Genomic DNA, 27,462 nt, shown 5'->3' with positions numbered 1-27,462 from the left:
TTGGCTGGGGATTTTCAGGTGAAGATTCAGAAACATTTGCAACAACTACTTCAAAGTAACTCCAGCCCTCTTTTTCAGGTGGACACTAGCTCTAACTTTGAATGGCAGAGACAGCTACGCTACTACTGGGACCTGGACCTGGACAACTGTGTAGCCACAATGGCTCTGTCTACTTACGTGTATGGCTATGAATACCTGGGAGCCTGTCCTAGACTGGTTATCACACCACTCACGGTAACCCATACATACACACTAATACTCAGAGACACGTGTATGATCAACGCATGCCTTATCTTATACCTGTAATTTAACCACTGTGTTACACAGAAACCGTTTTATGCATTATGTTGAATTTAACTGAAGTGCAAAACAGTTTAAGTTGAAGACACACAATACCAAACCACTACAGGGAGCTAACTGTTGAGCCTATATAATGTGTGTCCTGTAGTATCTGTTATCTTGTTAATTTGTTTATGTTCAAACAATCACAGATGTATCTCTCACCCTGTCCTGATATGCAGGACCGATGCTATTTGTGTCTGATGGGGGCTCTCCAGTTAGACCTGGGAGGAGCTCCAGCTGGGCCAGCAGGGACAGGCAAAACAGAGACCACCAAGGACTTGGCTAAGGCCCTGGCCATACAGTGTGTTGTCTTCAACTGCTCTGATGGACTTGACTACAAGGTCAGCCATGACAAACTGTATTAATCTACAACCCACATCTAAACATTTAAGCACTCCTTTATTACACGTTCTGTTTCTCCACTCAAATATGAATGATTTGTTTATTTCTTTCCTCTGTACCTCTTCACCCCCATGTATTTTTGCTCAATTTGAATTGGCTCTGGCAGGATGTCTCACTCTGACTGTGTTACTAAGCCATACCATTAGATGGCAGTATTGCAAAAGCAGTCAAGCCTTCTGCCCTGTACCAGTTAAAGCACAGATACACTGTCCAGAAATAGTTGTGTGCTACTAAACATTTCCTTAAACCAGATTTGATCCTTTCGTCTATGCTCTAAGCAAATTGTCTGTATCTTCTGCCTGCCCTACCATAACAACAACATAAGCATGTGATAGTATGGTGATACTACTATGTACAATGCTGTATCTGGCCGATAATTACATAAAATTTGTTATTTGCGTATGTGTATTTATTGCATTAACAATCTAGTAAAAGGCATATTCTGTGATCCAAATGTAAACATGTGAAATGATGCCTCATCAAAATTCAAAACACAGGGAACCTGCCACATTGAGGGACAGATCTTTTAATATAACTTGTTTCTGTTTGTTTATAGTTCATTTACAGCTGTTGGTTTTCATTAATTATAATCAGAAAAAGATCACACGAAAACACAATTCTGATTTTTCATCCGTAAGTAATAAACTTCAATTATATATGAGAACATGTCTGTATATAAGCCCCAAAACTTCAGATTGGGCTTTTAACTTTGAAGCATGTTGTACATTTCAATTTAATGTTAAACAGCACTTTGTTTTGCTGTGCAGTGAGGTTGGAGTCAGTATAGCTGGAAAGCCATTCTCTCTGCGTCTGCTGTAGTTAGTTATTGGTTGAAGACACTTGTGTGTTAGAAGTGGACAGGGCTTTGATTAAGCCGGGCTCGAACACAGCTCTCTGTGGTTTTATGTGTTAATACTTTGTTCAGCTCTTTACCCTGGTAGACAATAATTTTTAAAAATAATTTCCCATGGACAAGGTTGATCCCAAGGTGATTTAAAAGGGGAATATGTCAGCAATGTAATTATTAAGATTTGACTGATTCTCAAAGTTTTGCACTTGGCTTAGTTACTGGTGATGAAAAAAGTGGTACTTATGTATTTCCACGATGAACTTAGCTACAACCAGAAAGAATTTATAATCACTTTATCAGCATTACATTTTCATTAATGCATGCTATTTTTGTCTCAAGTATTCCTCTGATCCACTGAGACTTTGACTCCAGTTACATCTTTTTCTCTCTCTCTCCGCATTCTTTGTCCCAAAGTTGTGTTAATGGCTTGTTTACTGTTGAATGTCTTCATCAATACAGCTAAGGCTGCATGAGGAATTTGCCATAGACAAGTGCCAAGATTCTATGTGTAACCTGTTACACATTACAGTCAATTACACTTCTGTCTTCCAGATGATGGGGCGCTTCTTTTGTGGGCTTGCTCAGTCGGGCGCTTGGTGTTGTTTTGACGAATTTAACCGAATTGACATTGAAGTGTTGTCTGTCATCGCTCAGCAGCTTATAACAATACGAAACGCAAAAGCTGCCAAGGTACACCCACACACACCACTTTTGCATTGTTCACATGGTACTTTGCATAATATGTATGGAGAAGAATTAAAGATATTGCTCAACTATCCTATATACTATCCTAAAATTCTAAGCCAAAAGCCTTATGGATCTCTAGTCAGTCAGTCACTCGACATCAGACTCTTGATTCCACTGTACCAGTGTGATGATGGTCTGCTTTCAGACCTTGATTTTTAACAAAACACCTGCATTTTACTTTACATAGATGACTGGCAGTGAATTCAATGGGACATCATCACATATTAACTTGTGCATTGTGCATGTTGCATTTTATGACACAAAGCACACAGGTTTGGCAGCTTTGATCTAATGCTACAAGGTCAACTGAATAGCGGGCAGGAATCTGCTGTAGCATCACGGTATCATAGAGAACATAAAGAAAGACTATTATCACAGAATACATAAATTAGAAATGAATTAGGTCCATTATTTAAGCACAGACTTGACTTGCTTGTGTAGATTTTAAGACATCACCCTCACATATAATAGAGAGCGTCTTACTCAATTCTTTGTTATACAGCTGTCAAGGTTTGAATTTGAGGGCAAGGAGATCAAGCTGGTGATGACGTGTGCTGCATTCATCACCATGAACCCAGGCTATGCTGGAAGAACAGAGCTACCTGACAACCTTAAAGCTCTCTTTAGACCCATAGCCATGATGGTGCCAAACTACGCACTCATTGCTGAGGTAACAGGTTCCCTGTGTGTGCATTTTTGTATATGCTTACTTATTCTGTCTACATAAGTTTTTCTTTTCTTTATTTCTTTCCCTCCAGGTGATTTTGTACTCAGAGGGATTTGAGTCCAGTAAGACCTTAGCGAGGAAAATGACCCAGATGTATAAGCTGTGCTCTGAGCAGCTGTCCCAGCAGGACCACTACGACTTTGGCATGAGAGCCGTCAAGTCTGTCCTGGTCATGGCAGGGTCAGAGCATCACACTCATACATACACCGACACACATGTGCATTCAATTATTGACTCTCAAACAGACACACATGCATAAGTACTCTCAGTATATTTGGCATCCATGTACATTGTTAGACATTGTTAAATGGATATATTACTTACGTCACATTTAATAGTATAAACAACATTGTAGCAGTGAAAACTCGGATTAAAGGGTAAGAACCTCTGATTGTTGAAATTACCCCATTCTTTAAGCACTATGTGTGTGACATTCTTAGTCAAATGCATATCATACCCCAAATGAATGAGCGATGGGACTAATGAAGAGATGAAGAACAGGATTAGGTAGGCAAAAAAAAATTTGGAGACAGCAGAACACAGTTGTTCCTAGTCTGCGTGGCTGCATAAAGTTGATCATTCATTTAGAGTTGAATGGATGTTCTTGACCATATGTAGTGAAAATCATGCTTGCGCCTGTTGGTTATTAGCTGAAGCTCAGGGAACTGTTGTAATTGACTTGTGATTCATTGTCTGTCTTTGCATAGATATTACTCCTCTTGAGTCTGCTCCTTCCACACTAAGCACACATTCATTATCTACCACTCTAATGTCTCTAATATTTTTCCTTTGTTTTTTTTTATAATTGAGTGGAGCCAGCTTGTTATGAAGATCAGGTTGTGCAGTATTAAATAATAAGCTCACATTGGCTGCCTATTATCTTTATTACAACTGTATTTGTAAGTACTCTATTTTCCACCAATTAACTTGCCCATTATCACATTCATATTCTCATTCATATTTATTTCAATGAATGCACTGAACATCTTTGCAAGAGAGGCTTGTGTTGTCACTTGACGTGTTTATTGTGTATTTTCCTTTTTCACAGATTTTCTTTAATGCAGTTTTTATGAAACTGGCTAGTTAATTGAGGCAGTTGGTAATAGTGAACTTAATGTAAACTGAAAACTGAGGTTTGTTCTGCAGTACAGGAACAAGACAAAGTGAGGAATTAAGCAAGCAAAAAAAGAATAAACCAACAAGTAAACAGACCAATGATCTAAAGTTGATAAATCCAGTATAAATCAAAAAAGCCCACCACTTTATTGCTAGAAGCTTTAGTATTGATACCAATAAAGTATAGCTAGTCATATTGTATTTCTAATGCAAATTTGCAATTGTGCTTTGACAAATACCCTGCTTTGAAGAAAGGCATAACAAAGTTTACATGAAATGCAAATGGAGATTGTTTTTTGTATTCTTAGGTCTCTAAAGAGAGATAACCCCCACCTCAGTGAGGAAGTGGTTCTTATCAGAGCCCTGAGGGATTCCAACCTGCCAAAGTTCCTCGTTGATGATGCTGTGCTGTTTGGGTAAGCCTATCAGACATTTTGGTAAGGAATGATGACATCTTACTTCTGGTAATCCAAATGCACACATGCTGAAATGTAACAGGACATTAGAATATTACACCAGATTGCCAACACAAATAAGATAGTTAGTTTCAATGAGAAAAAGGTGTGCTGTGTGAAACTATTATTGGGTATTTATTATGCCAATCCCCCTCCAGTGGTATCCTATCGGACCTCTTCCCTGGTGTGTGTATCCCTGAGCATGACTACGGTGTGCTACACTCCACCATCCTGGAGTCTCTGGTGAAGCGTAACCTGCAGCCACTGGCTAGCATGACCAAGAAGGTATAAGGGGGAAAAGTGGTGTTCCTTTATTTTGCTGAATATATTGAATTGTTTCACATTGAATAATTTACCTCTTTAAAATTGTGTTGCATGTTGCATTTATATATTTTAAAAGATAAGGCTGGTATTACTCATTGTTTTTTACTTTTAAACTTCCCTACCCTGTCTGTGGCACACATTCCCAATCCCATTGGCTAGGGTTAAAATAAAATTTTTTTTCCTAAAACATCTGGACACTGTAGACTAGAGTTAATAGAGTACATTGTGCATTGGTGGGGGACTACTTTCAGCTGTGGATTAAAACAAAGTGTGTGTGTCTGTGTAAATGGATAAGTGATAAGCAATATGGATAAAAGCGTTGCACTGTATAAATTGCATCAATTAATTATGTCTTATAGTTTTTGACAATAATAAAAATTATAATATATACATATATATTATAATTTTTATTGAGAGAGAGAGAGACTGACTGACTGACTGACTGACTGACTGACTGACTGTAGGTGAACAGAGTTGAGATGCTTTGTGTTTGCTTTACTTTGATGTAGGAGTTAACGCGTATGCATTTAGTTTGTTTAGTAAAACAGGTCCATCCTCAAAGCATGTCCGTGTTCTTCTCTTTTCCTAAAACTAGGTGATCCAGCTGTATGAGACCATGTTAGTGCGTCACGGTGTCATGTTGGTAGGGCCTACTGGTGGAGGTAAGACCACTGTCTACACCATCCTGGCAGACACACTGGAGACCCTCCATCGCACGGAGCACAAGGCTAACAGCCCCTTCTATCAACCTGTCAAAACCTATGTTCTCAACCCAAAATCTGTCACAATGGGAGAGCTCTACGGAGAGGTATTGTACACACACAATAAATGATACAACAGCCTCTTCACTTCTCTCTCTACATTCACTGAATATTTACCTTTAACTCCTCAGGTTAACACATTAACACTGGAGTGGCGTGACGGACTGATGGCACTGAGTGTCCGTAATGCAGTCAATGACACCAGTGACGACCACAAGTGGGTGATCTGCGACGGGCCAGTGGACGCCCTGTGGATTGAGAACATGAACACGGTGCTAGATGACAACAAGATGCTTTGTCTGGCTAACAGCGAGCGAATCAAACTTACTCCATCCATACATATGGTGTTTGAGGTTAGAGCTGCACATAGTGAATTTTAGTGTTTTGTCTAGTCACTAAGCAGTTTTTATATTCAAATGCACAATGCTGACTACAGGTCCAAGACAATGACAGTTTGATCCTCTTGCTTTAATGTATACTTACATGGTTCTACAGTATTTTGTGCTCCTAGGTCATTTTATTTAATCTCCTTTATTAACTGTGTTTTTCAGGTCCAGGACTTGGCTGTAGCCTCTCCAGCCACAGTCAGTCGCTGCGGGATGGTATATATAGACCCAGAGGAGCTCAAGTGGATGCCCTACGTCCAGACATGGATCAGTGGTCTAGGAGCCAAGGTTGTACATACTGTATCTCTGTCATTGGATACAGGATTTGAAATTACGATGGATTTGTGCTTGAGGATTGGCATGTAACATGTTTGTAAATGCACTTTGACATGTGGTCTTGCGGGTCAGTATTATGTACTCTACATACTGTACAGTAAGTCGTTACATTAATTGTATCAGGTTTTCTCTCTGGTCAGAGTTCTGCATTCTTCCAGTCTCATCAAACGCACTTCCCCATCCTATATATCATCGGCAAGTAAATTTCATCCGTCCCCATCATTAGTCTTTATTCTATGCGTGGGAAACTGTGGCTGTGTGTTCCTGTCTGTTTGGAAACTGGTACAAGAATAGCAATGTGCCCTTTCAGCCATTACAAGTTGGAGAACATCAGCATCAGCATAAGCGTTGATGACAGCACATCACATCAAAGTTTATAGCTTACAACATTAGCCCTGAGCCTTTTAGGGTGACGTGACACCACAGTGTGAGTGGGTCTTTTCTCACCTCAACCTTTTACTCTCTCTCATGTCGTGTATCTCTCTGTGTCTCGATTTCTAATTGACAGAGACTGTTGACAGTGTGCTAATTTGTTTTGCGGTCTTCCTTGATTCTACCTTCTTTGTGTCTACTCTTTTCTCCCTCCCTCTTAAGTATTTCAACATTAAGCTACTTCAATTTTTTGTTAACAGGCAACATTTCTGGGATAAGAGACTTTATTTTCTTAGTCTAAGTGTTCTGCTTTGTCTGGGATAACTTTGATTAAACTTTTTTTTAACTTATTTTTTTTTTAAACACATTTGTGGAGTTGTTAGTTTATTAGCGTTTTAATTAATTCTGTATTGATTTCCACTTATTCTATTTGAAGACTAAGGAGTCTGGGCAGTGCTCGCCCTGTCCCCAAGAGACACAGAGAACATTACCCATGCTTATTTTACTTCTCTGTCTCTCTGTGTAACCCTCTCTTTAAAGCTAGTAGCTTGGATGACAGTTCAAGGAATAGTTTACAAGCGTATTCCCTTTCTTGCTGAGAGTTACAGTAGATGAGATTGATACTAATCTCACGTCTGTCCGTTAAATATAAAGCTACAGACAGACAGTTAGCTTAGCTTAGCGTAAAGGCTGGGGCATCCTGGGTCTGTCTAACAATAAGCAAGATAAGTGAGCTTTAAAGACGCTGGAAGGTGGATATTTTTTGTACCTTTGCACAGAGCTAGACTAGATGTGCCCCCCTTTCTTTCAGCCTTTTATGGTAAGCTAAGAAGAACAGTCTTCTGGTTGCAGCTTTATATTTAGCAGAAAAATGTGAGAGTGGTGTTGATCTTCTCTTCTATCAGTATGAAAGTGAATAAATGTTTTTTCCCCAAAATGTCCAATTATATCACTCTTTATCAAACTAACTTCTCTTAAAGATTACTACGTAACCTTACCCTCCCCTGCCTACATCCATCTCTCTGTGACCCTCTTTCTTGCTGTGTTGTCTCTCTAGCTCCAAGACCCAGTGCGAACATACCTACTGGAGCTGTTTGAGCAGTATGTGGAAAAGGGTCTTCAGTTCGTGTTGAAACATTGTACCCAGGCGATTCACCAGGTGGACATCAGTAAAGTCACCACTCTTTGCTCCCTGCTAGAGGCACTGCTGCTGGGTGAAGGAGGACCAGAGCTCCAAACGGTACATTAAACACAAGATTTAACTGTGACGTTTGTCTATTTCAGTTCCGTCTGTGGTGGCACACAAGGACTGGTCTGTTAGTTTTCTTTTTGCACTATACCTCAGCAATGTAATCAAAAAGATTCATTGTTATTTTGGGCAAGGTCAGATGACAAAAGGCAAAGGCACCTCTGCTTAAACACACATGACACCCAGTGTAGGCAAATGTAAACCTTGCCCTTACTTACTAACTTCCTCTTTTATGTTTGTGTGTTGGTATCAGGATTCAGAGGATCTCTACAGTGTATTATGTCAGACCTTCATATTTTGCTATCTGTGGGCAGTAGGTGGCAACCTTACCAGTTCTCACTGGGATGCTTTTGACACCTTTATCAGAGAGCAGTTTGACGACAACAGCAATGCTAAGGTATATACATTATGCATTCATTCACCCACTGATACGTACAGAAATAAGATGGATGGGTTTTTGTTCTATACTATATTTTAACATTTGTAGACCCCACATATGTTCATAACACCCTGACAAAATATTACTGCTATGCCCAGTGTTGATGTTAAAACTATTTTCCGACACTCAAGGCATATTTTTATCCCTCATATCATAGCATAGCATGAAATATGTGAAAAGGCCTAAAGGCTAGCCCGTATTATATATTACATCAAAGTACTTAGCACTGGATGTATCTAGCTGGAGTATAGAGTATGTGAAATGAAGCCATTGAAAAAGAGCATCCATATTGTATATTTTGTTAATACCTTCAGCCGGTTAAAAAGAACATATTGGAAAGGCACATCAGATAGAAGGATGTGCTTTGTGCCAAGGTTATAAAAGTCCCCTGCATATTATAATTCTACCTTGTCTGTCATTGAGAATTACGAATCAACCGTTACAAAATGCAGAGAAATATATGAAGAAGGGTGGAGGCTGATATTATGTCCTTCAGTTGGAAGGAAATGGAAAGTTAATTGTTTAAGAGGTTTGTCTTGGCTGGCAGTAGTGGTGGATGATTGAGGAGATGTCTTACTGACAGAGGCAGAACACAGTAGGGTAGGAACATGACTCACTCACCTGAAGGTGGAGTGATCATGTAAGTAAAATATGTATGAAGGCTGCAGAGTATCATCTACAACATCCCACATGCTTTCAAATCTGTTCATCTGTCTGTTTTTTGAGGTGGTGTTTGTATTTGTGGATTTTAGTATTATTTATATCAGAACTGTTTGGGTGTTTACCATGAGATGAAGCCAGTGCAGCCAGCTCCCAGCTGGGAAGCTCGAGGGAATACAATCTGCACACACACATCAGTAACAGCAGGATTCACGGAAACAAATATGGCAGACATATAGAAATCCACATGCCACAGGGAAACTTTCAGTACCACATAACAGAAACTACAATCAACAAGAGAGTAAAATGATTTCCTTGCTGCCCGATTTCTAAGGTTTTATAGCTAATATCAAACAGTTTAACATAGGCACTTTATTTTTGTAAAATTAATTACATTATATTTGTCCAGTTTTTTTTCTTGTATTTTCATGTGTGTCAATTAATGTGCATTCATATGTGCTGTGCAGCTCCCGAAGTATGGTACCCTGTGGAGTGTGTACGTGAACTTTAACCACAACCGTCTGGTGCAATGGGAGTTGATAATCCCTTCATTTAAATACAACCGGGAGCAGCCCTTTTTTGAGATGCTGGTCCCCACCACAGACACTGTCCGCTACGGCTACCTGATGGAGAAACTGATTTCCGTGCGACGTTCTGTACTCTTCACTGGTGACACTGGAGTGGGGAAGGTAAGCAAGTAGCAACACCGTGACATACTGTATTTTAAATTGATGTGCACTGACCTAAAATATAGAAGTAATTTAACAAGAAAACCAAGATACAACACAATGTTAAGTATATGCCCACTTTTAGAAGACACTGAAGGGGAATAAGGTTGCAAAGAGGAACATCACTGGCCTACCACTGCTAAAACCTGGGCCCATTCTCTAGCTGGAGTACTTCGCACATTACCAGGTGTTTCAGGGAGTACAACTGACAGTATCACTGCAAAAGTTCTTCTGGTTGCTTTTTGCACCTGGCTAGCCAGGACCCACTGCATGTATTAAGCATCCATTCACTGGTAGTGGCAAGTCTTCCCACAGCCAACATTCCTTTTGTTGGACACCAGTCACATTGTATATAGTTGAGATTTTCAAGGTGTGAATATTTGCAAAAATACAACTAAGGACGCCCCATGCTTCTGTCCCTACAAAAGGTTATTTATGCATATCTTTGCCCAAGCATAATATTGTAACCAGTCTTTTTGTGAAACTTCTTGCTGTCAAGTGGAAAGTGTGGCTGGTGACTTCATGTGTACTGACAGAAGCCCCTGCGGGTCTACACCCAGCCCCCTGATTAAATTTGGAGAAGGGATAGCTAAAATAAGAGTAAATGAAAGCTACGAATACATTCTAAAAATCATTAATAAAGCTAATTTTATTATTACTGCACCCATTCAGGTAAACTTTAAAATAGAACAAAATACAGTGGTTGTTGAGATCAATGTAAAATTCATATGGAATAACAAATAATCAAAGACTGTTAAGCTTTGGTGCTGAGTTAACCATAGATCCTCAAAGTTTGCTTAACAGAAATGCCAAGAGAACTATTAAAAAGCTTTGAAACTAATTAAACTTTCAGTGTTAGTAATTTGTGTCAGTGTTATTGAAGTATTTCAATGTGTCTGTCCCTTGCAGTCAGTCGTGGCACGGGGCCTTCTTAGCAGTATCCAGGAAAAGGCAGGATACCTTCTGGTCTACATCAACTTCTCGGCTCAGACCTCCTCCACCCGCACGCAGGAGATGATTGAGTCCAAACTGGAGAAAAAGAGGAAAAACATTCTGGGTACTGGCGCACAGTTGAATTACCACAGAATCACCCATTTATTGACTGCACTGTAGAAAATCTCTGTAAAAATGTTTAAAATGTTTGGCAGTAATGTGTAGTTAATGGGCTTAAACATGCTAAACCACTGGCATTTTCCTTGAATAAGACAGTTCTATCTCATTCATTTCTGTTCATCATCGTCATCATCGATGCTGCTTTTTCAGGCCATCTACAAACAATATCAAATGTCATCATTTCTTGCCATCTGTCCAGCTGTCAGTGCATGCCCTTTTCTACTCTTCTCTTCATCATTTTCCTTTTCCTTCCCTGTAGGTGCTCCTGGTAACAAGAAGTTGGTAGTCTTTGTGGATGACTTGAATATGCCTAAGCTGGACGGTTATGGCTCTCAGCCCCCTATAGAACTCCTGCGTCAGTTCCAGGACTTTTCTGGCTTCTATGACAGAAACAAGTTCTTCTGGAAGGAGATCCAGGTATAAATATTAACAGATAATCCAAATGCTAATGACACATTTGACAGTAATATTTTTACATCTAACTTTGCCTGTATGGAGTTCAGCAGATGGCCGTCATAGTGTCCTATAACCTGTGGTTGTCCCATTTTTGAATCTTCAAACAGATGAGTAAACATGCCCCTCAGTATTCATTTAGAACCGTTGTTTTAGAGGAACCTTCACACATTTTGGCAACAAGGCTTGTTTGCTGTTTTACAGAGTTAGCTGTCAACAGCTCAGCTATTTCTTCAATCTATAATCTAGGTACTTGGCACAATAACACACAATTCTTATGCATTTAACAAACACTCTACATGCAGGTTCATAGCCTACATCTTCACTGGCACTAGCTTCTTTCTATTTCTATATAAACACAGAAGATACATCCTGCAACAACATTTTGGAGCTGTTGTTGGGCACCTTAGACAGAATTTGTCAAGCTGTTTCCCCCTGTTTCTAGTTTTGAACATGAATGAGGTGTACTTAACACACAGAGATGAAAAGGATTTTGATGTTCTTATCTAACTCTGGGTCGTTGAACAACTGTATTTTCCAAAATGTCACAGTGCCTTTTAATGATCAACTGGTTTTGTGTTTACTTAAAAAGTGTAGATATGGCTCTTTAGTTTTTCGCTTTTACACAGTCAGCTAATTAGTTTTCTAGGTGGACTTTCAATGAAGTTTGTCAATTTATATAAGAAACCCATTCATCTTGTGTGCCTGTGTGTGTTTGCATCGGCATTTGTGTTAATATAGCAAATCCATATTTGTATTCTGCATTGATATAACCCCACCCCCCAACACGCACACACTGACTGATTGTACTTAAGACTGCATGTGATGTTTTACAGTATACGGTAGATGAGTGTGTGTTGGTGTGCTGGTGTGTATGCATGATGTTGAAGGTGCAAGCTATACATTCATGATCTTGTGTGATAATGCACTGTAACACAGACAGACAAGGTCATACGCATATAAACAAATAAACATATAAATAGCATACACATTGCACACACTGTAATTACATTCATGCAGAGTTTTGGGGTTTTATTGGAGAAGAAAGGCTTATTTTCAGGGAGGACGTGTGTGTGGTTTTCATTTGGTAACAAAAGTAAAACAAAAAAACGTTGTTTTATTCAATATATTTGTTTTTCCATCCAACCTTCCTTTCAACTCATTTATATTCTCCTTGTGTAGTACTTTTTTTTATTAAACTTTTAGTCATGACATATATCACGTTCAGGATAAAAACAGTCCAAGGTTTAACGCCTGTGTTTTTACTGACCGAAGTCACAATCCACGCAGCATAAGAAAGTTAGAAAAGGAGGTACTGTATTTTGCGCCTGCCTGCCCACGCAGACCTTCTGACCATTTCTATATATCCCTCCGATGCTCCATACCACTACTGCCTGCGTAAAAGGAGAATCTTATTACTTTCACTGGCAACATGTGTCTTATTAGATTCCCTCAGGAGAAACCTTGTGGATTTGTTTTACTCAAGGAAATGCTAATATACTGTAGCTACTTAACTTTCTACAGTGTTCCAGATGTTGGGATGTCAGACTTCAGAGCTCATTTCTTGGTGTTTCCAGATCAGATTGGATTGGGGTGGCATTTTCTTATGTTTAAATAAACTAATGTACCTGACATCTTGAAAGAGAAAGAAAATGCAAGTGGGTAATTGAGACGGACAAACTAAACTGGAACTTGACTTTATTCTGTATTCTATTTGCATACATATACAGTAGTTTATTAGACAGAAATGAATTTACATTGATAAGCTATCATCTTTTTAATAGGAATTGTATCTACCTATATGCTAAACACCATGCATTAAAGTAAATTTGCTAGTGCTGAAACAATTAGTCAACCAACTGATTGACTTGATGACACATTGTGATAGTTATTTAATGGCTTAAGTAATATGTCAAACATTCCCTGGTTCCAGCTTCTCAAATGTGACTATGTGCTAATTTTTTTTTGTTTGTTTTTATATCTGAATATGTTTGTTTTTAACTGTTACAAAACAGGTAACATGAATATGTCACCTTGGGCTAAGGAAAATTGGGCTGCCATTTTATAGACAGATAAATGAAATTATTTATTGTGAAAATAACAGATTAATTAATTTTCAAAATAATCTTACTAGCAGCCCTAATATTTTATTCAACATTTGTGCTGCAGGGTTCCGTTCCAATTTCAGTTCTGTAACTGGAGACATTTGATGATGTTTAAAATGGAAGCCATGCGGTTAATCTTTTCTTTGCCTTCCTCTCTTTAAAATTTTGGCACACCCTCTTTGATTTCTCCTCCTTTCTGCCTGTCCTCCAGGAAATGACCATTGCCGCAGCGTGTGCTCCTCCGGGAGGAGGTCGCAATCCGGTGACCCCCCGATTCATCCGCCACTTCAGCATGCTATGTCTTCCCACACCTTCGGAACACAGCCTCAAGCAGATCTTCAAAGTGATGAGACACATATACCTTTATCAATACACAAAGAATCATGGCCCTCAATTAGTTGTCTATGCTGTGCTCAAAACTACAAACTACATTTAATGTTGAAAAACTTTACTCATCATAAATCACTTTGTGCTGAACTGGTTCAGGAACATTATTATGTGTCTAAAATGTATAATGTTCATGTACTGTTCTCTGGGATATCTGCCTCTTACTCTCTCGCTCTTTCTCATTTTTCCATTTCACCCCAATATTCAGTTTCTTTATTCACACTTTATTCATTCTTTCATGCTTGTTATGATCTCCTTTTCCCTCTTAACCCTCCTCCAGGCCATCCTGAACGGTTTCCTTAGTGAGTTTTCCCAGGCGGTGAAGGACTGTGCTGGCCAGATTGTGGATGCAGCTGTTGAGATTTACAACCGTTTGAGTGTCGATCTGCTGCCCACTCCAGCTAAGTCCCACTATGTCTTCAATCTCCGGGACCTCTCCAAATGTGTGCAAGGTGAGACATAAGCACACACAGACACCCACACATTAAGAGTAGCTCATTGGAAACACAGCGCTCTGCGAAAAGGGTGCTACCAGATTAAATGTAGGCATGCGTTGTTCTGCTAAATACTGCACTAGTAGTAATTGCAGCACCTAATGGGCAAGCCACTTAACTATGCATGTGTAGTATCTTGTATCCAGATATGTCCAATGTTTCCGCTTGTAGCCTTCAGTGCATTTTGAATATTCACTTGGCTTTGACTTGAGCAGCGGGTTTGTTTTGACTTGCACTTGCAGTCCCAGGCACAGGTGAGTGAATCACTAAAGATGCATTTTAATTTTAAGTATGGAAACACAAGAGTCGCACAGGCATAGAGCATGTACACCTCACTTCTCCTTGACAGAACAAAGTAAAGTTTAGCTTTGCTGAAAGAGACTGACAGAGACAGAGAGTGTCTAAATCTTTATACCTCCACAGCACAGCTATGACTTATCTCTTCAAGCCACATTACCAACATTTTATAAGCTCTGTCTCAGGCTCATGCTCCCAAATCGTCTGTACCATCACCCCATCTGCCTGCTTCCCTCTCTCCTTTTACCCAGCAGGCATCATTACAGCATGAAGATGAGCTGCAGTGAATTCTATGACTGCTTTCTATACACTACTTGCTCAACATAGCTAGAGTGCATTACTCAAAGACACAGTTACCTTTAGCAACACATACTGTTAGTGAGGGGTAATAAACTTACACCCACTCTTCCTATTTTCTTATTATGCTGGCATCACATGGACTCTCTCTACACATCTTCCTTGGTAGTTAGATTTTTGTGGCTCTGTTTTGGGTTGATTGCAATGAGAAAAACATCAGTACTTACGTTTGTTTAACAGTATGTTATACATTCTGTACAAACCACCAAAGTAAAGCGGTTTGGTGAGCAGGTGAACAGCTGAAGAGACACTTATCAGTCTGTAATTTTCACCAAGGCCCATGTTTCACACTGGCACTCTAAAACATACACACATTGTTTACACACACAGAATTACACACATTTAATGTTATTGGAGCTGTAATTCTCTTTCCCACACATTTCCCTCTCTTTATGTCCAGGTATGCTGCAGTGTGAGCCGAGTCAAGTGAGAGACAAGAACCAGATCTTCCGTCTCTTCTGCCACGAGTGTCAGCGAGTGTTCCACGACCGACTCATCAACAACCAAGATAAGACCTATTTCAACACCATCGTCAGTGAGATGGCCGGTAGGATCTCGGTCACCGTCCCGATGGCTTGCTTTGCTAAATGCACTGTTTGAATCCTGCACATGTTGGACTCCCAAGTGTCCCTCTACCCATTATCCACTTGTGCATCTTTACCAGTTGAAGAATACCCTGTTTTTGACCCTCTCTCCTTCTGACAGGCAAATACTTTGGCATAAACTTGGAGCCCTCATACTTTGTGAATCAGCCCATCATATTTGGGGACTTCATAAAGGTCAGATTCTTGTTATAAAATTTCTTGAAAACTTCAGAAAACATTTCGATTTTTTTATGTTTACACTGAAATACCTCACAACATGTATGTATTCCCATTGCTCTCCATCCAATAATCCCTGTAGGTGGGTGCAGAGAAACAAGATCGTCTGTATGAGGATCTGACAGACATGGATAAGATTCAGGCTGTTCTCCAGGACTACCTCAATGATTACAACACAACCTTCTCCAAGGAGACCAAGCTGGTTTTCTTCCAGGACGCCATCGAGCATGTCTCCAGGTGTGTACATGCAAACTTGCACCACTGAATTGCCAGATTTTTTTTGTAAGGTGATAAAAGGTGGTTAAAGAATTTTTGCTGTAGATGGTGAGAAGATTATACCAAGGTAGAAGTTACGCTTAAGTAGAGTGATACTGCTTTTTCAATCTAGAAAGACTGACATGCTCAATTTAAATGCCCTATTTAAATGAGATAATCATATAGCGCATTGTCTAAAGTGCCTCTCTATTCTCCAGGTAATTTCTTTATTGTGTGTTGTAGTAGTAATAATAATAAAAATAAGAACTTATATTTTTATAGCGCCTTTCACGGGACTCAAGGACGCTTGGGTCCCATCATACTGATGTTTGAGTGTTTAACAATGTACTTTAATGATTAGAGAGGCTGCTGTCAGTCATTTTACATGTTTATGTGTGTGTGGTGATGTCAGCAAATATTGTGGGGCATTAAAGCAGCTAAACCAAAAACTTTAATAACATGACAGGACAAAGGAAACTCTCCAAAGTAAACAGAATTAAACTTTTGTATTTATATATTTTTTAGACCGCTCTGATGGAGCGCAGGATTTATCAGGAGGATGGCTGCTTCACTCCAAATCCATTCAGATATTGAAAATGCATCTGCATTTTAATGTCTGAATGGTCTCACCCTTCAAATAGGAGGAAAATACTGGTTTTGACCGTGTTGTTGTTGACAAATGCCGCAATCACTTCCTGACTAACAATGACACTTTCGCTGCGCGTAAAACTGCTCTATGGTGCTATTACAGTTTAGTGTTTGCAAGAGGTATGTCACTGGTGATGATGGGGTGACTCTAAAATGAGTTTTGATAGAATTCATGTGTTTGCATTTACCAAGTATCTGGTTATGACCATCTGTAGTGTTGTGTCAAGGCATATCACTCCACACAAATATGTTCTTTAACAATAAACGTGAGTAGTGAGTGGGTAGAGTTGCAGGAAAGACCCTCCAACAGGATACATGGCTCACATGGAACCTGTGACCTGTATAACATTTCCAGCTTTTTTCTTGACAGAAATGATGGCAGATATTATTTATTTTCTTTTAGAATTGCCCGTATGATTCGCCAGGAAAGAGGCAATGCCCTGCTAGTGGGGGTGGGAGGTACAGGCAAGCAGTCACTCACTCGGTTGGCAGCCCACATGTGTGGGTACCGCTGCTTCGAGATTGAACTGAGCCGAGGCTACAACTATGACAGCTTCCATGAGGACTTGAGGAGGCTCTACAAGATGGCTGGTGTGGAGGGCAAAGACATGGTGTTCCTCTTTACAGATACTCAGGTATGATGGAAGGTCTTTGCTGATTGGGAAACTAATAAATATTTGGAGGCCTGAAGATTGTTTTTTCTATTTGCACATTTAAGTATATCTAGAGGTGCCCACTCTCTTTCCTGTTGTAGATTGTGGTGGAAGAGTTTTTGGAGGATATTAACAACATGCTGAACTCTGGTGAGGTGCCCAACCTTTTTGAGAAAGATGAGCTGGAACAAGTACTAGCTGCCACCCGCCCTAAAGCCAAAGAGACTGGAATCAGTGAGGAGAACAGGGATGAGGTATGCACAAATATTTGCTTTAGAAAAAGTGTATGATTCAGGCAGTAAAAATTCACAAGTCTGTTACTGAGACAGACAACCTGACCAATGGTTAGCTTCTTTTTTGGTAGCTTTAATTATTCTACATTAACCACAAACCTGACACACCCAAACAATACTAATACAAATGTGTTTTTTAAACTGATTTGTTTAGTTGCAGTTAAAATTGATCTTTGTTGAACATTGTTTTCACTTGTTAATTAAAAGTGAGTTTGCTGTGAAAAAATGATACCAAGATTTCTTCAGTGAGATGTAATGTTGGAAGATGGTTAATCAAGATGTAAGGAAATAGGCCTGTGTGAAGAGCTCAGAACCATGAATGTCCAGACTCTGATTCTGTGATCATCACAACCAGCAGCTGCTTAGCTTAGATTAAAAAAATGCCTAACAGCACCTCTAAAGCATTTCAGAAACAACACGCATACACAGTGTTTCCCACAAAGGGCCAAAATGGCAGTCAGTTAAAGTCAGTTCTCCCAAGCGAGCTGTAAGAAAATATCAGCCTTTAATGTTATCTGCCTGCTGAGACTGAAACTTTTTGGAATCTCTGTGTGTGCGCGTGCGTGTGCGTGCGCGCGTGTGTGTGTGTGTGTGTGTGTGTGTGTGTGTGTGTGTGGCTTCAGGTGTTCCAGTTTTTCATCTCTCGTGTACGAGAGAAGCTGCACATTGTGGTGTGTATGAGTCCTGTGGGCGATGCTTTCAGGTCCCGCTGTCGTATGTTTCCTTCACTGGTCAACTGCTGCACCATTGACTGGTTTGTGCAGGTATGCTGAGATAACTCTCATTATTCTGATCATGTCCAGTCATATATGATTACTCAGTTTGGTTTGGGATTGTTAACTTTGAGATGATTATGTGATCATTATACATAGAAAGCAAAAGATCATAAATACAATTATTCTAGGTGGTACAAACATTATATCTTCTACATGCTTTTAGGACCAGACCACTGCAACATTCTTTCTCTATTTAACACTGAACCTGGCAGCTATACCCAAACTGTAAATTCTTCATAAACCCTATAAATTATAATTTTCCACCACCCTTACTCTGATTGCATCTGTGTTACAGCTATCCTCACCAACTATTCTTTTCACCAGATCTTATTCAGGATTGTAGTTGTGGTTTTCGATCCATATTGTTCCATTTATGTCCCTTTGCCAATTTGTGAATTCACCTTTACTGAATGTCTTTATTATTGCATTTTGTAAATTATTTTGTGTCTTTCTATTGCTGTTCTGTTGAATCTTCTGTTGAAAATCTTGAAGTAAACAAAAGCTAAAGTAAAAGCTATATATCCTTGCCCTTACTGCAAACCTCATGTCACTCATTGCTCGTTACTCCGTGGCGTCCAGTGGCCTCGTGAGGCGCTGCTCTCTGTCTCAGAGGCCTTCTTCCAGAATGTGGACTTTGGCAGTGAGGAGATGAAGCAAAGCTTCTCTGCCATGTGCGTGGAGATACATGTTAGTGTCACTGACATGGCTGAGCGCTTCTACTCAGAGCTGAGACGCCGATACTACACCACGCCTACCTCCTACCTGGAGCTCATCAACCTCTACCTGTCCATGCTAGAGAAGAAGAGACAGCAGCTAGTGCTTGTAAGTCTAACATCATATCATGTCATCATTAAGAGATTAGTTGTCAGTTGTGGTGTTGATGATGACTCTTTACATGACACTGTTGAAGCGCAAATAGCAGCTAGTTCTTCTAGCTAGTGCTTAGTGGTAAATGTGATCATCTCCTTTGTGGTTGAGGCACTGTAATGCATTTTTTCTTGTTTCATAGATTGTGTCTGCATGCAAAATATGCTTAATATATCTGTGTGTTGGGGTGTTTATGTATAGGCCAGGGACCGTGTGAAGAACGGTCTGACTAAACTGCTGGAGACCAACGAGCTTGTGGACAAAATGAAAGTGGACCTGTCTGCTCTGGAGCCAGTACTTAAACAAAAATCCATAGATGTTGATGCCCTCATGGAGAAACTGTCTATAGACCAAGAGAGCGCTGACGAGGTCTGTGTGTGTGTGTGTGTGTGTGTGTCTGTGTGTGTGTTAGAGAGATATAAGGTAGCATTATCACAGAACTTGAGAATGTGTCTATTGTCCTCTATAAGTTGCTAGAAAAGCATGGTAGCATTTTCTCATTGCTGTAGTGTATGTGTATGTATCATACAGAAATATGCTTGCCACAGGTGCGTAAAGTAGTGAAAGAGGATGAAGCTTTGGCCAAAGTCAAAGCTGAAGACACCCAGGCAATAGCCGATGATGCCCAGAGGGACCTGGATGAGGCTCTGCCAGCCCTGGAGGGTGCCAATCAGGCACTTAATTCCCTCGACAAGGCTGACATCTCAGAAATCAAGGTGTTCACCAAACCCCCAGACTTAGTCATGACCGTCATGGAGGCTGTCTGCATCCTGCTCAACTGCAAGTCAGTGTGCTTCTCTCTTATTCTAAATGATTAAAGAGGTGTCTCCGTCTTTGTTATCACAGTGCCCTTCTCTTACTTACTGATAATCCATTATTAAATCATCAAACTCATTATGAAACTCACTTATCACAAATTTTGTCACATCCCAGTAATCTATTTTTGAAAAAGGGGGATTGCATATGCTATTTGAAAAGGCGTTATCATAACAAAGTCATAGGAGTATGGAGGACAAACCAGACATTAAAGACATGGTGAAATCTCTAATCTCTATATATAAACAATTCTAATTATGTTGGATCAAAATTAAATAACCTAATCCAATTTCAGTCAAAGACAAGTAACTACAAAAAATGCAAGAATACCAAACAGGAAAATGTATTCACCCAATGTCGGTGTCCCAAAACAAGATCCATCAAACATCCCATCCATCATGATGATCCATCATTATAATCACAATCCTCAATTTAGCCACCTTCATCATCTTGGCACTTACAGTCTTCAGCATAATTATTATCAACATAATTTCAGTCATTCCAACAATGATCATCATCGTTATAATCACAGTCATTACTCTGCCAAATGTATGAGATTTGGGCCTGTGTTTTAATCCCACATATTTTGTAGTCAGCATCCAGAGGGATTACCCCAACATCTATGACTCATCCCTCTGTTAACCCTTAAATTCCATCAGCCATTAATCTATTGCATTGCTACACTAAATCCAGTCCTGCCCAATGCATGTGCCTTGCTTGTTTGTAAGTAGTGTTTCATTCTTATATAATTACTATGTATTAACAGTTCCAGGCATTATTTAAGAATGTATATATTTCATCCCCATATAAATTAAGCCACACATTCACATGTATTCATTCGTATTAAGCATCTGCTTAGGCTCCCTTCTTTCCCCCAAGCCCTCACTAACATCCCTTTTTCCTTACAGACCAGACTGGCCCGGTGCCAAGCAATTACTGGGAGATGCCAATTTCCTCAGGCGTCTGACAGACTATGACAAGGACAATATCAAGCCTCAGATCCTGCTGAAGCTGCAGAAATACATAAACAACCCTGATTTCGTACCTGAGAAGGTCTGTTTGGACTCTCAAATGTCATTCAGATTTTATTCAGAAAGAGTAGGGGTCAGATTAAACAGATTGTGGTGAAATGGAAGTTCTAATTCTTGGGCGGTTTTGAAAGCTCCAAAGTGTTATTGTGTTGTTGATGTTAGGTGGAGAAGGTATCCAAAGCCTGCAGATCAATGTGCATGTGGGTCAGAGCCATGAATCTTTACTCCAGAGTCCTCAAAGAAGTCGGCCCCAAGAGAGAAAAACTGGCCAAGGCGCAGGTCGGTAACATACAGTAGAGTGCAGTATGCATGTATGTTTTAATCATATACTCATCTACATGAATTGAATGGGAAGTGCTTTACATACTCTTGCTTAAAATCTCAGTGTTGCCTATTACAATCAGGCCATTCATCCACTAAACACCAATCCATTGTCTGTTCCCTCTCAGTCCCACGCAGGACTGCCTTGCATCCATTGGACCAAATAATGAGAATAAAAATAGACCAAATAGTCTCTAAATGGTAAAGTAATGGTATTTCCCTCCATCCTTTTCCTCCTCTTTTCCAACCCATGCAGGTGGAGCTGGATATGACTATGGCCACACTGAGGGAGAAGCAAAAACAGCTTCAGGAGGTGACGAACCAGATCAAGATCCTACAGGAGCAGTTTGACAGCAGCGTAAATGAGAAGGAGGATTTGGGTAAGTTGTGTGGCCTTGGTATGGATACCACATTAATGTCTACCTGGGTTTTAAACTGCCCAGACACTTTCTATTTTATGAATTTATTCCTGTTGTGTGAAGATCTCTAGAGATGGAGATGTCTGTTATCTTTCAGGATTCAAGACTGTTTTATTACCTATTGGGATTGAAGAAAACAAGTCTGCCAGCATTTACCTTGCTGATTTTCTTTTTTCTTTTTCTCTCTCTTTCTGACCCCTCTGTTTCCTCAAAGTTAACACCATGGCTCTGACACAGGCTCGGTTGACCAGAGCAGGGAAGCTAACTTCTGCTTTAGGTGATGAGCAAGTACGCTGGGAAGAAAGTGTTGCCTTGTTTGAGCTAGAGATCACCAACGTTGTGGGGAATGTCTTCATTGCAGCTGCCTGTGTTGCCTATTATGGAGCGTTCACTTCCCACTATAGACAGCTGGTAAGTACAGTGTGGTGAGGTGCATTTTGGTACTTTTAGGACTACTCTGGTATGTAGAATAGGCTACTGGTAGGCTCAGTATGAGTGGACTGTAGAGTCTTACACCTTGTTGCAATACAGTGCACTCCACCCCTTTACGTTGCAGTGCCTGTACGAAAGAGAGTTAAGCCCAATATTGTCTCATTATTGTACTTGTATCTCTGCTTTGAGATGCTATTCCCAGAACTGAATAGATATGTGGTAATGACTGGCGGTGAACTGAATAAGTTTGTACATTATTAACACACAGTACAGTGATAAAATCAGTGAAGAGAAAGCAATTAAAAAGCAAGATAGAAAAACAAAAAAACCCATCTCAAACCAATCCTCTTTCAAAGAAAAATGAATACACAAAAAAAAACTAGTGCGCTCATGCCTGTGTGCCCTCTTTCCCCAGCTAATTGACCAGTGGATAAAACGGTGCCAGGAACTGAACATCCCCATCAGTTCCAGCTTCAGCCTGATCAACATTCTGGGTGACCCATTTGTCGTCCGCCAGTGGAACACAGAGGGTCTGCCACGTGACACTGTCTCTACAGAGAATGGGATCCTGGTGACCGAGGGCCGCCGCTGGCCTCTTATGATTGACCCACAGGATCAGGTGAATTAAGGCAGCATTCATTGAGTGTTTCTGTCGTGGATTGTTTTGTTGTTAGTTTTGATTGATCACTTACTTTATCTATTCATTTTCCATTCATCCCTTTAACTAAACGTTTTGTGCATTGTGTCATGTGTTGGGATGTACATAAATGAATACACACTACGCTACTATATGTTAATCAAATTCCTCTTTCTGGATGTCAAGTGATGTAACACGTTGGCTACATGGCTGCAGTACCAGCACAAAGAACAGAAAAAATTCTCTCAAAATAGAACTTCCTGTCAGACACAGTCAGAGACAAAGTCACATACTGGCCCCAGGACACACGATTCCTAGCTTCCCCTCATAGAAAGGACACAAACCAGCTCACTCAGACAAATATGTAGAGGATGGAAATGTTGTCACAGTTTCAGTGTTTAGGCCTCCAAGTAGCTTACTGCTGCATGTCTTCCTGACCACTGACAAGTCCAATTTTCTTTCCTGTCATATTTAAGCTTCATTTTGCCTCTATCCCAGTAACTCTGTCCGTTTGTACTTTTTCTGAGTACAGCTTATCTCTTTTGCTTTACATACAAAAGCTTTACATTGAGCTCGATCACATACAGTATTGTTATGTCTTTCCCACGCTGCGCTACCATTACTAGGCACTACTAATACTACAGTCTCCCTTATTACATCACGTGCCAACATTCATTATTTTTATCACATTAGATAAAGGTTATTCCTTTCACCCTCAGGCCAACCGATGGATCCGCTCCAAGGAGGCAAAGCATGGTCTAAAGGTGATCAAGCTGACAGACCCAAGCTTTCTCCGTACCCTAGAGAATGCCGTACGCATGGGCATGCCTGTACTGCTAGAGGAGGTAGGAATACACTGAAAACACTAAAACATGTTTGAGCATAGGGCTTGTTTATGGCAAACCATTATTCCATAATTATTTTGGCAATTTTGGCATTTAACTAAACTTCCCATTAACTTCCATTGATTGAACATACTTTAAACTATTAGACCTTTGCTGGACAGTCTTGTTTATTACTGTGTGTGTGTGTGTGTGTGTGTGTGTGTGTGTGTTTGTGTGTGGGAGTGTTCCTCCATTCTTGTATTTTGTGTGTATAGTTAAAGGAGAACCTAGATCCAGCTCTGGAGCCCATCCTGCTGAAGCAGACTTTCGTGGCTGGTGGACGGACATTGATCCGACTGGGAGACTCAGATATCGACTATGACAAAAACTTCAGGTTCTATATGACCACCAAAATGGCCAACCCACACTACCTACCAGAAGTAAGGACAGCAATAAGGAATAAGAGAAACAGCAACACACACCTTTGTAGTGGTGGCTCCTGCCCCTCTCTTAAAGCCCAAACTCTCTCAGCCAGGCTGTGATGTTCGAGCCGAGATGACAAGGGTTAGAACTGCTATAACTTGCTAATTACCATTATTAGTCTGAGCCTATGGAATTTTAAGTTGCAGAAATTAGCCAAGCAGCTATCGGAGTTTTCCTCTATACTAACAGCTTAACAAATTATATAATAATAATAATAATCCTTATTTGTAGAGCACTTTTCAAAAACAAGTTACAAAGTGCTTTAACAAGTGTAAAGAATAATACAAAAAAACAAGATAAGAGCATGAAAACATTGAAAAGACTAAAATACAGATTAATACAAAATTAGTAAAATACAATAAAATAAAAGGGATAAAATAAAGTCAAATAAGATCGGGAAAGGCTCTCCTATAAAAGTATGTTTTAAGAAGGGACTTAAAAGAGTTCACTGACTCAGCTAGATGCTGTATAAAACTTAATAATGTTGGATTACTATTTCTAATTTCATTGACTTTTTGGGGTTATACATATAATAATTTTTTAAAATGAAGCATTTGATTTTAAAATTGATGTCATTGTCAATGAGTAATCATGTTAAATAATCATGATCTCAATATTGACCAAAATTATTGTAAATATAATTTTTTTTCCCATAATCGAGCAGCCCTACCCTATAATGGGAGCAAAATGCCTGATAGAATTAGTGCTTGGCTTCCTGTAATAGCATAATGACAGTCAGTTTGCAGGCAATATCATGAGAGGCAGTCACCTGCCAGCAGGCCAACTGTGCTATTGGCTTTTATTCAGCGCCAGCCCAGGAGAACACCAACACCATGTCAATGCTTTTATCCCAGTGTTAATTCAAACCAGTGCATGAAGTCAGTAACTTACAGTTAGTAACACAGTTAAAACCTCTTTCTTGGACAAAAGTGTGAAATACATTATTGATTCAAACGACATGGAAGTTAAAATTGTTTTACAAATGAATAAGTTTAATAAGTTTTAGGGACATGTAGAATTGTGGCTGTTTGAATGAAGGGTATTGGAAATGCATTGACTGTGTGTGTGTGTGTGTGTGCGCGTGTGTGCGCGTGCGTGCGCGTTCCTGTTGACCTTCAGGTGTGTATCAAAGTTACAGTCATCAACTTCACTGTGACCAAAACTGGCTTAGAGGACCAACTGCTCAGGTGAGTACATGCATAGACGCACATGAAAAACTGATATTGCGTCCTTCCCAAACCACTTGGTTCACATTTACAAACCACTATACTACTCCATGTACCTCACCAGTGACAATTTCCACTTTGCACTTGCATCTTGACCATAATCTCAGCCTTTTTTGGCTAGTGATTGATTCCCCAACATTCTTTTTTGTACCTGGATCTTCCTGCAACCCCTCTTCCTCTCCTTAGTGATGTGGTGCGTCTGGAGAGTCCACATCTTGAGGAACAGAGGAATGATCTGATTGTGTGCATCAACGATGACCGCAACCAGCTGAAAAATATCGAAGACCGCATCCTTAAGCTTCTTTTCACCTCTGAGGGGAATATACTTGACAACGAGGAGCTAGTTCAGACTCTCCAGGAGTCAAAGGTAAATCTGGGCTCAGGCAAAGGTCATATGTTTTGTCTTAATCTGTACTGTTAGGATGATGAACTTGACATCAGCTCTTATCATCTACACAGATCATTTCAGATGAGATCATTTTCCTTGTTATTCTCCTATTGTCCTATTCTGTTTCCTTTCCTCTTATTTTCTTGTTTTTTTGCTGCTCCTCTCTTTCTGTTTTGGTTTTCCTCTCTTTTCCACCATACCTCAGGTGACATCAGAGACCATAAAGCATCGTCTGGAGGAGGCAGAGGCCACTGAGTTGATGATCAACTCTGCAAGGGAGCGCTACCGACCTGTAGCCACCCGAGGCTCAGTCTTGTACTTTGTCATCGCTAGTCTCTCTGAGATTGATCCAATGTACCAGTTCTCCCTTAAGTACTTCAAACAGGTGAGAGAGAGTAACCAGTTTTAATTTTACAAGCCACACACACATCGCCATCTAACTTTTTAAGCTTTAGTTAGGAAGAGATTATGAAAAGACCCCATGGAAAACAATCTTTTAAAATCCTGTTCAGTTATCTTTTTGTCCCATTCTTTCGGTTGCATTCTGTCTCTGCCCTCAGCTCTTTAACTCCACCATTGAGACATCAGAGAAGAGCAGTGTGTTAGAAGAGCGCATCCAGATCCTGCTGGACCAGATCCTGCTCAACTCCTACATCAATGTGTCCCGTGGCCTCTTTGAGCAGCACAAGCTTATCTATAGCTTCATGTTGTGTGTAGAGGTCATGAAGCAGCGTGGCGAGATCTCCGATGCAGAGTGGCAGCACTTCCTAAGAGGAGCTGCCTCTTTGGGAAAGGTGAGATGGGAAAGCAAGTCCAAAAAAATTCATGCTGATATATTGCTAGTGCCAGGTGAAAATTCTGTCTAATGGGGTGGTGAGAGTGGCTGGAATAAAATGTTTGCTCATGCATTTTTTGGAAAATTATATAACGATGCATCAGTTGATGGATAAAAATGTGCATTCACAGTTTAGCCAGTTAGGCAGAAGCCGTTTGCTCAACCTAATTTTTTGTATAAACTGCTACGTTGTAACTAGTTAGTTTCGCACTTAAACCCAACTGTAGTCAAATGATTGGTGCAGAGAGTGACATTTCACCTTGTGCATCATTCAGGTAATACTACTTACTAGTGACATAAAGTAATAACTACAACTGACTGTTTTATTTAAAAAAGAAAATGCAAAGCACACTATAATGTGTGAACTAGCTAACATAACATTTTTGTCTTTGTGACCTCTTCTATAAACAGTCATTTAGCTGTACTTATGTTGTACTTTGATGGGTTTTTTTTACTAAGGCAAGGGTGGCTCTAACTTAAACCTGCTTGGGGAAGGTGTACATTTTAATGTTCGTCTTGGCTCTACGTCACTTCAGCTATTCAGAGTTTGAATATACCCGAATGACATGAACTGTTGATTTGATTTGACCACAGAAGCCAGAACTAATCACAAGGTATGAGGCTTAATTTCCCTGCA

The 27,462-nt window shown here is 40.0% G+C and overlaps 1 protein-coding gene across 3 annotated transcripts in view; it reads left to right on the top strand.

The window, feature by feature from the left end:
- Positions 1 to 27,462, top strand: part of dnah6 (dynein, axonemal, heavy chain 6) — a 66,264-nt gene that overhangs the window by 18,855 nt on the left and 19,947 nt on the right. For all 3 annotated transcript variants that reach the window (XM_038714328.1, XM_038714327.1, XM_038714329.1), the window contains 37 exons: positions 79 to 234; positions 522 to 683; positions 2,147 to 2,284; positions 2,844 to 3,011; positions 3,100 to 3,248; positions 4,493 to 4,600; positions 4,798 to 4,924; positions 5,559 to 5,771; positions 5,856 to 6,077; positions 6,276 to 6,398; positions 7,876 to 8,058; positions 8,321 to 8,464; positions 9,634 to 9,855; positions 10,804 to 10,951; positions 11,267 to 11,424; positions 13,777 to 13,908; positions 14,233 to 14,404; positions 15,501 to 15,647; positions 15,806 to 15,879; positions 16,004 to 16,158; positions 17,228 to 17,459; positions 17,579 to 17,731; positions 18,394 to 18,534; positions 19,126 to 19,368; positions 19,615 to 19,782; positions 19,962 to 20,197; positions 21,138 to 21,282; positions 21,423 to 21,539; positions 21,838 to 21,961; positions 22,215 to 22,411; positions 22,848 to 23,051; positions 23,789 to 23,914; positions 24,169 to 24,333; positions 25,496 to 25,563; positions 25,789 to 25,969; positions 26,196 to 26,375; positions 26,551 to 26,784. In XM_038714328.1, coding sequence (XP_038570256.1) covers positions 79 to 234; positions 522 to 683; positions 2,147 to 2,284; positions 2,844 to 3,011; positions 3,100 to 3,248; positions 4,493 to 4,600; positions 4,798 to 4,924; positions 5,559 to 5,771; positions 5,856 to 6,077; positions 6,276 to 6,398; positions 7,876 to 8,058; positions 8,321 to 8,464; positions 9,634 to 9,855; positions 10,804 to 10,951; positions 11,267 to 11,424; positions 13,777 to 13,908; positions 14,233 to 14,404; positions 15,501 to 15,647; positions 15,806 to 15,879; positions 16,004 to 16,158; positions 17,228 to 17,459; positions 17,579 to 17,731; positions 18,394 to 18,534; positions 19,126 to 19,368; positions 19,615 to 19,782; positions 19,962 to 20,197; positions 21,138 to 21,282; positions 21,423 to 21,539; positions 21,838 to 21,961; positions 22,215 to 22,411; positions 22,848 to 23,051; positions 23,789 to 23,914; positions 24,169 to 24,333; positions 25,496 to 25,563; positions 25,789 to 25,969; positions 26,196 to 26,375; positions 26,551 to 26,784 — 6,015 coding nt within the window. The remainder of the gene's footprint in view (positions 1 to 78; positions 235 to 521; positions 684 to 2,146; positions 2,285 to 2,843; positions 3,012 to 3,099; positions 3,249 to 4,492; positions 4,601 to 4,797; positions 4,925 to 5,558; positions 5,772 to 5,855; positions 6,078 to 6,275; positions 6,399 to 7,875; positions 8,059 to 8,320; positions 8,465 to 9,633; positions 9,856 to 10,803; positions 10,952 to 11,266; positions 11,425 to 13,776; positions 13,909 to 14,232; positions 14,405 to 15,500; positions 15,648 to 15,805; positions 15,880 to 16,003; positions 16,159 to 17,227; positions 17,460 to 17,578; positions 17,732 to 18,393; positions 18,535 to 19,125; positions 19,369 to 19,614; positions 19,783 to 19,961; positions 20,198 to 21,137; positions 21,283 to 21,422; positions 21,540 to 21,837; positions 21,962 to 22,214; positions 22,412 to 22,847; positions 23,052 to 23,788; positions 23,915 to 24,168; positions 24,334 to 25,495; positions 25,564 to 25,788; positions 25,970 to 26,195; positions 26,376 to 26,550; positions 26,785 to 27,462) is intronic.

This window comes from Micropterus salmoides, unplaced genomic scaffold (genome assembly GCF_014851395.1).
Source record: "Micropterus salmoides isolate LMB-PRFRI ecotype aquatic unplaced genomic scaffold, ASM1485139v1 Ms_hic_scaffold_12, whole genome shotgun sequence".
NCBI classification, from domain to species: domain Eukaryota; kingdom Metazoa; phylum Chordata; class Actinopteri; order Centrarchiformes; family Centrarchidae; genus Micropterus; species Micropterus salmoides.
This window is presented reverse-complemented; position numbering and strand designations above follow the sequence as displayed.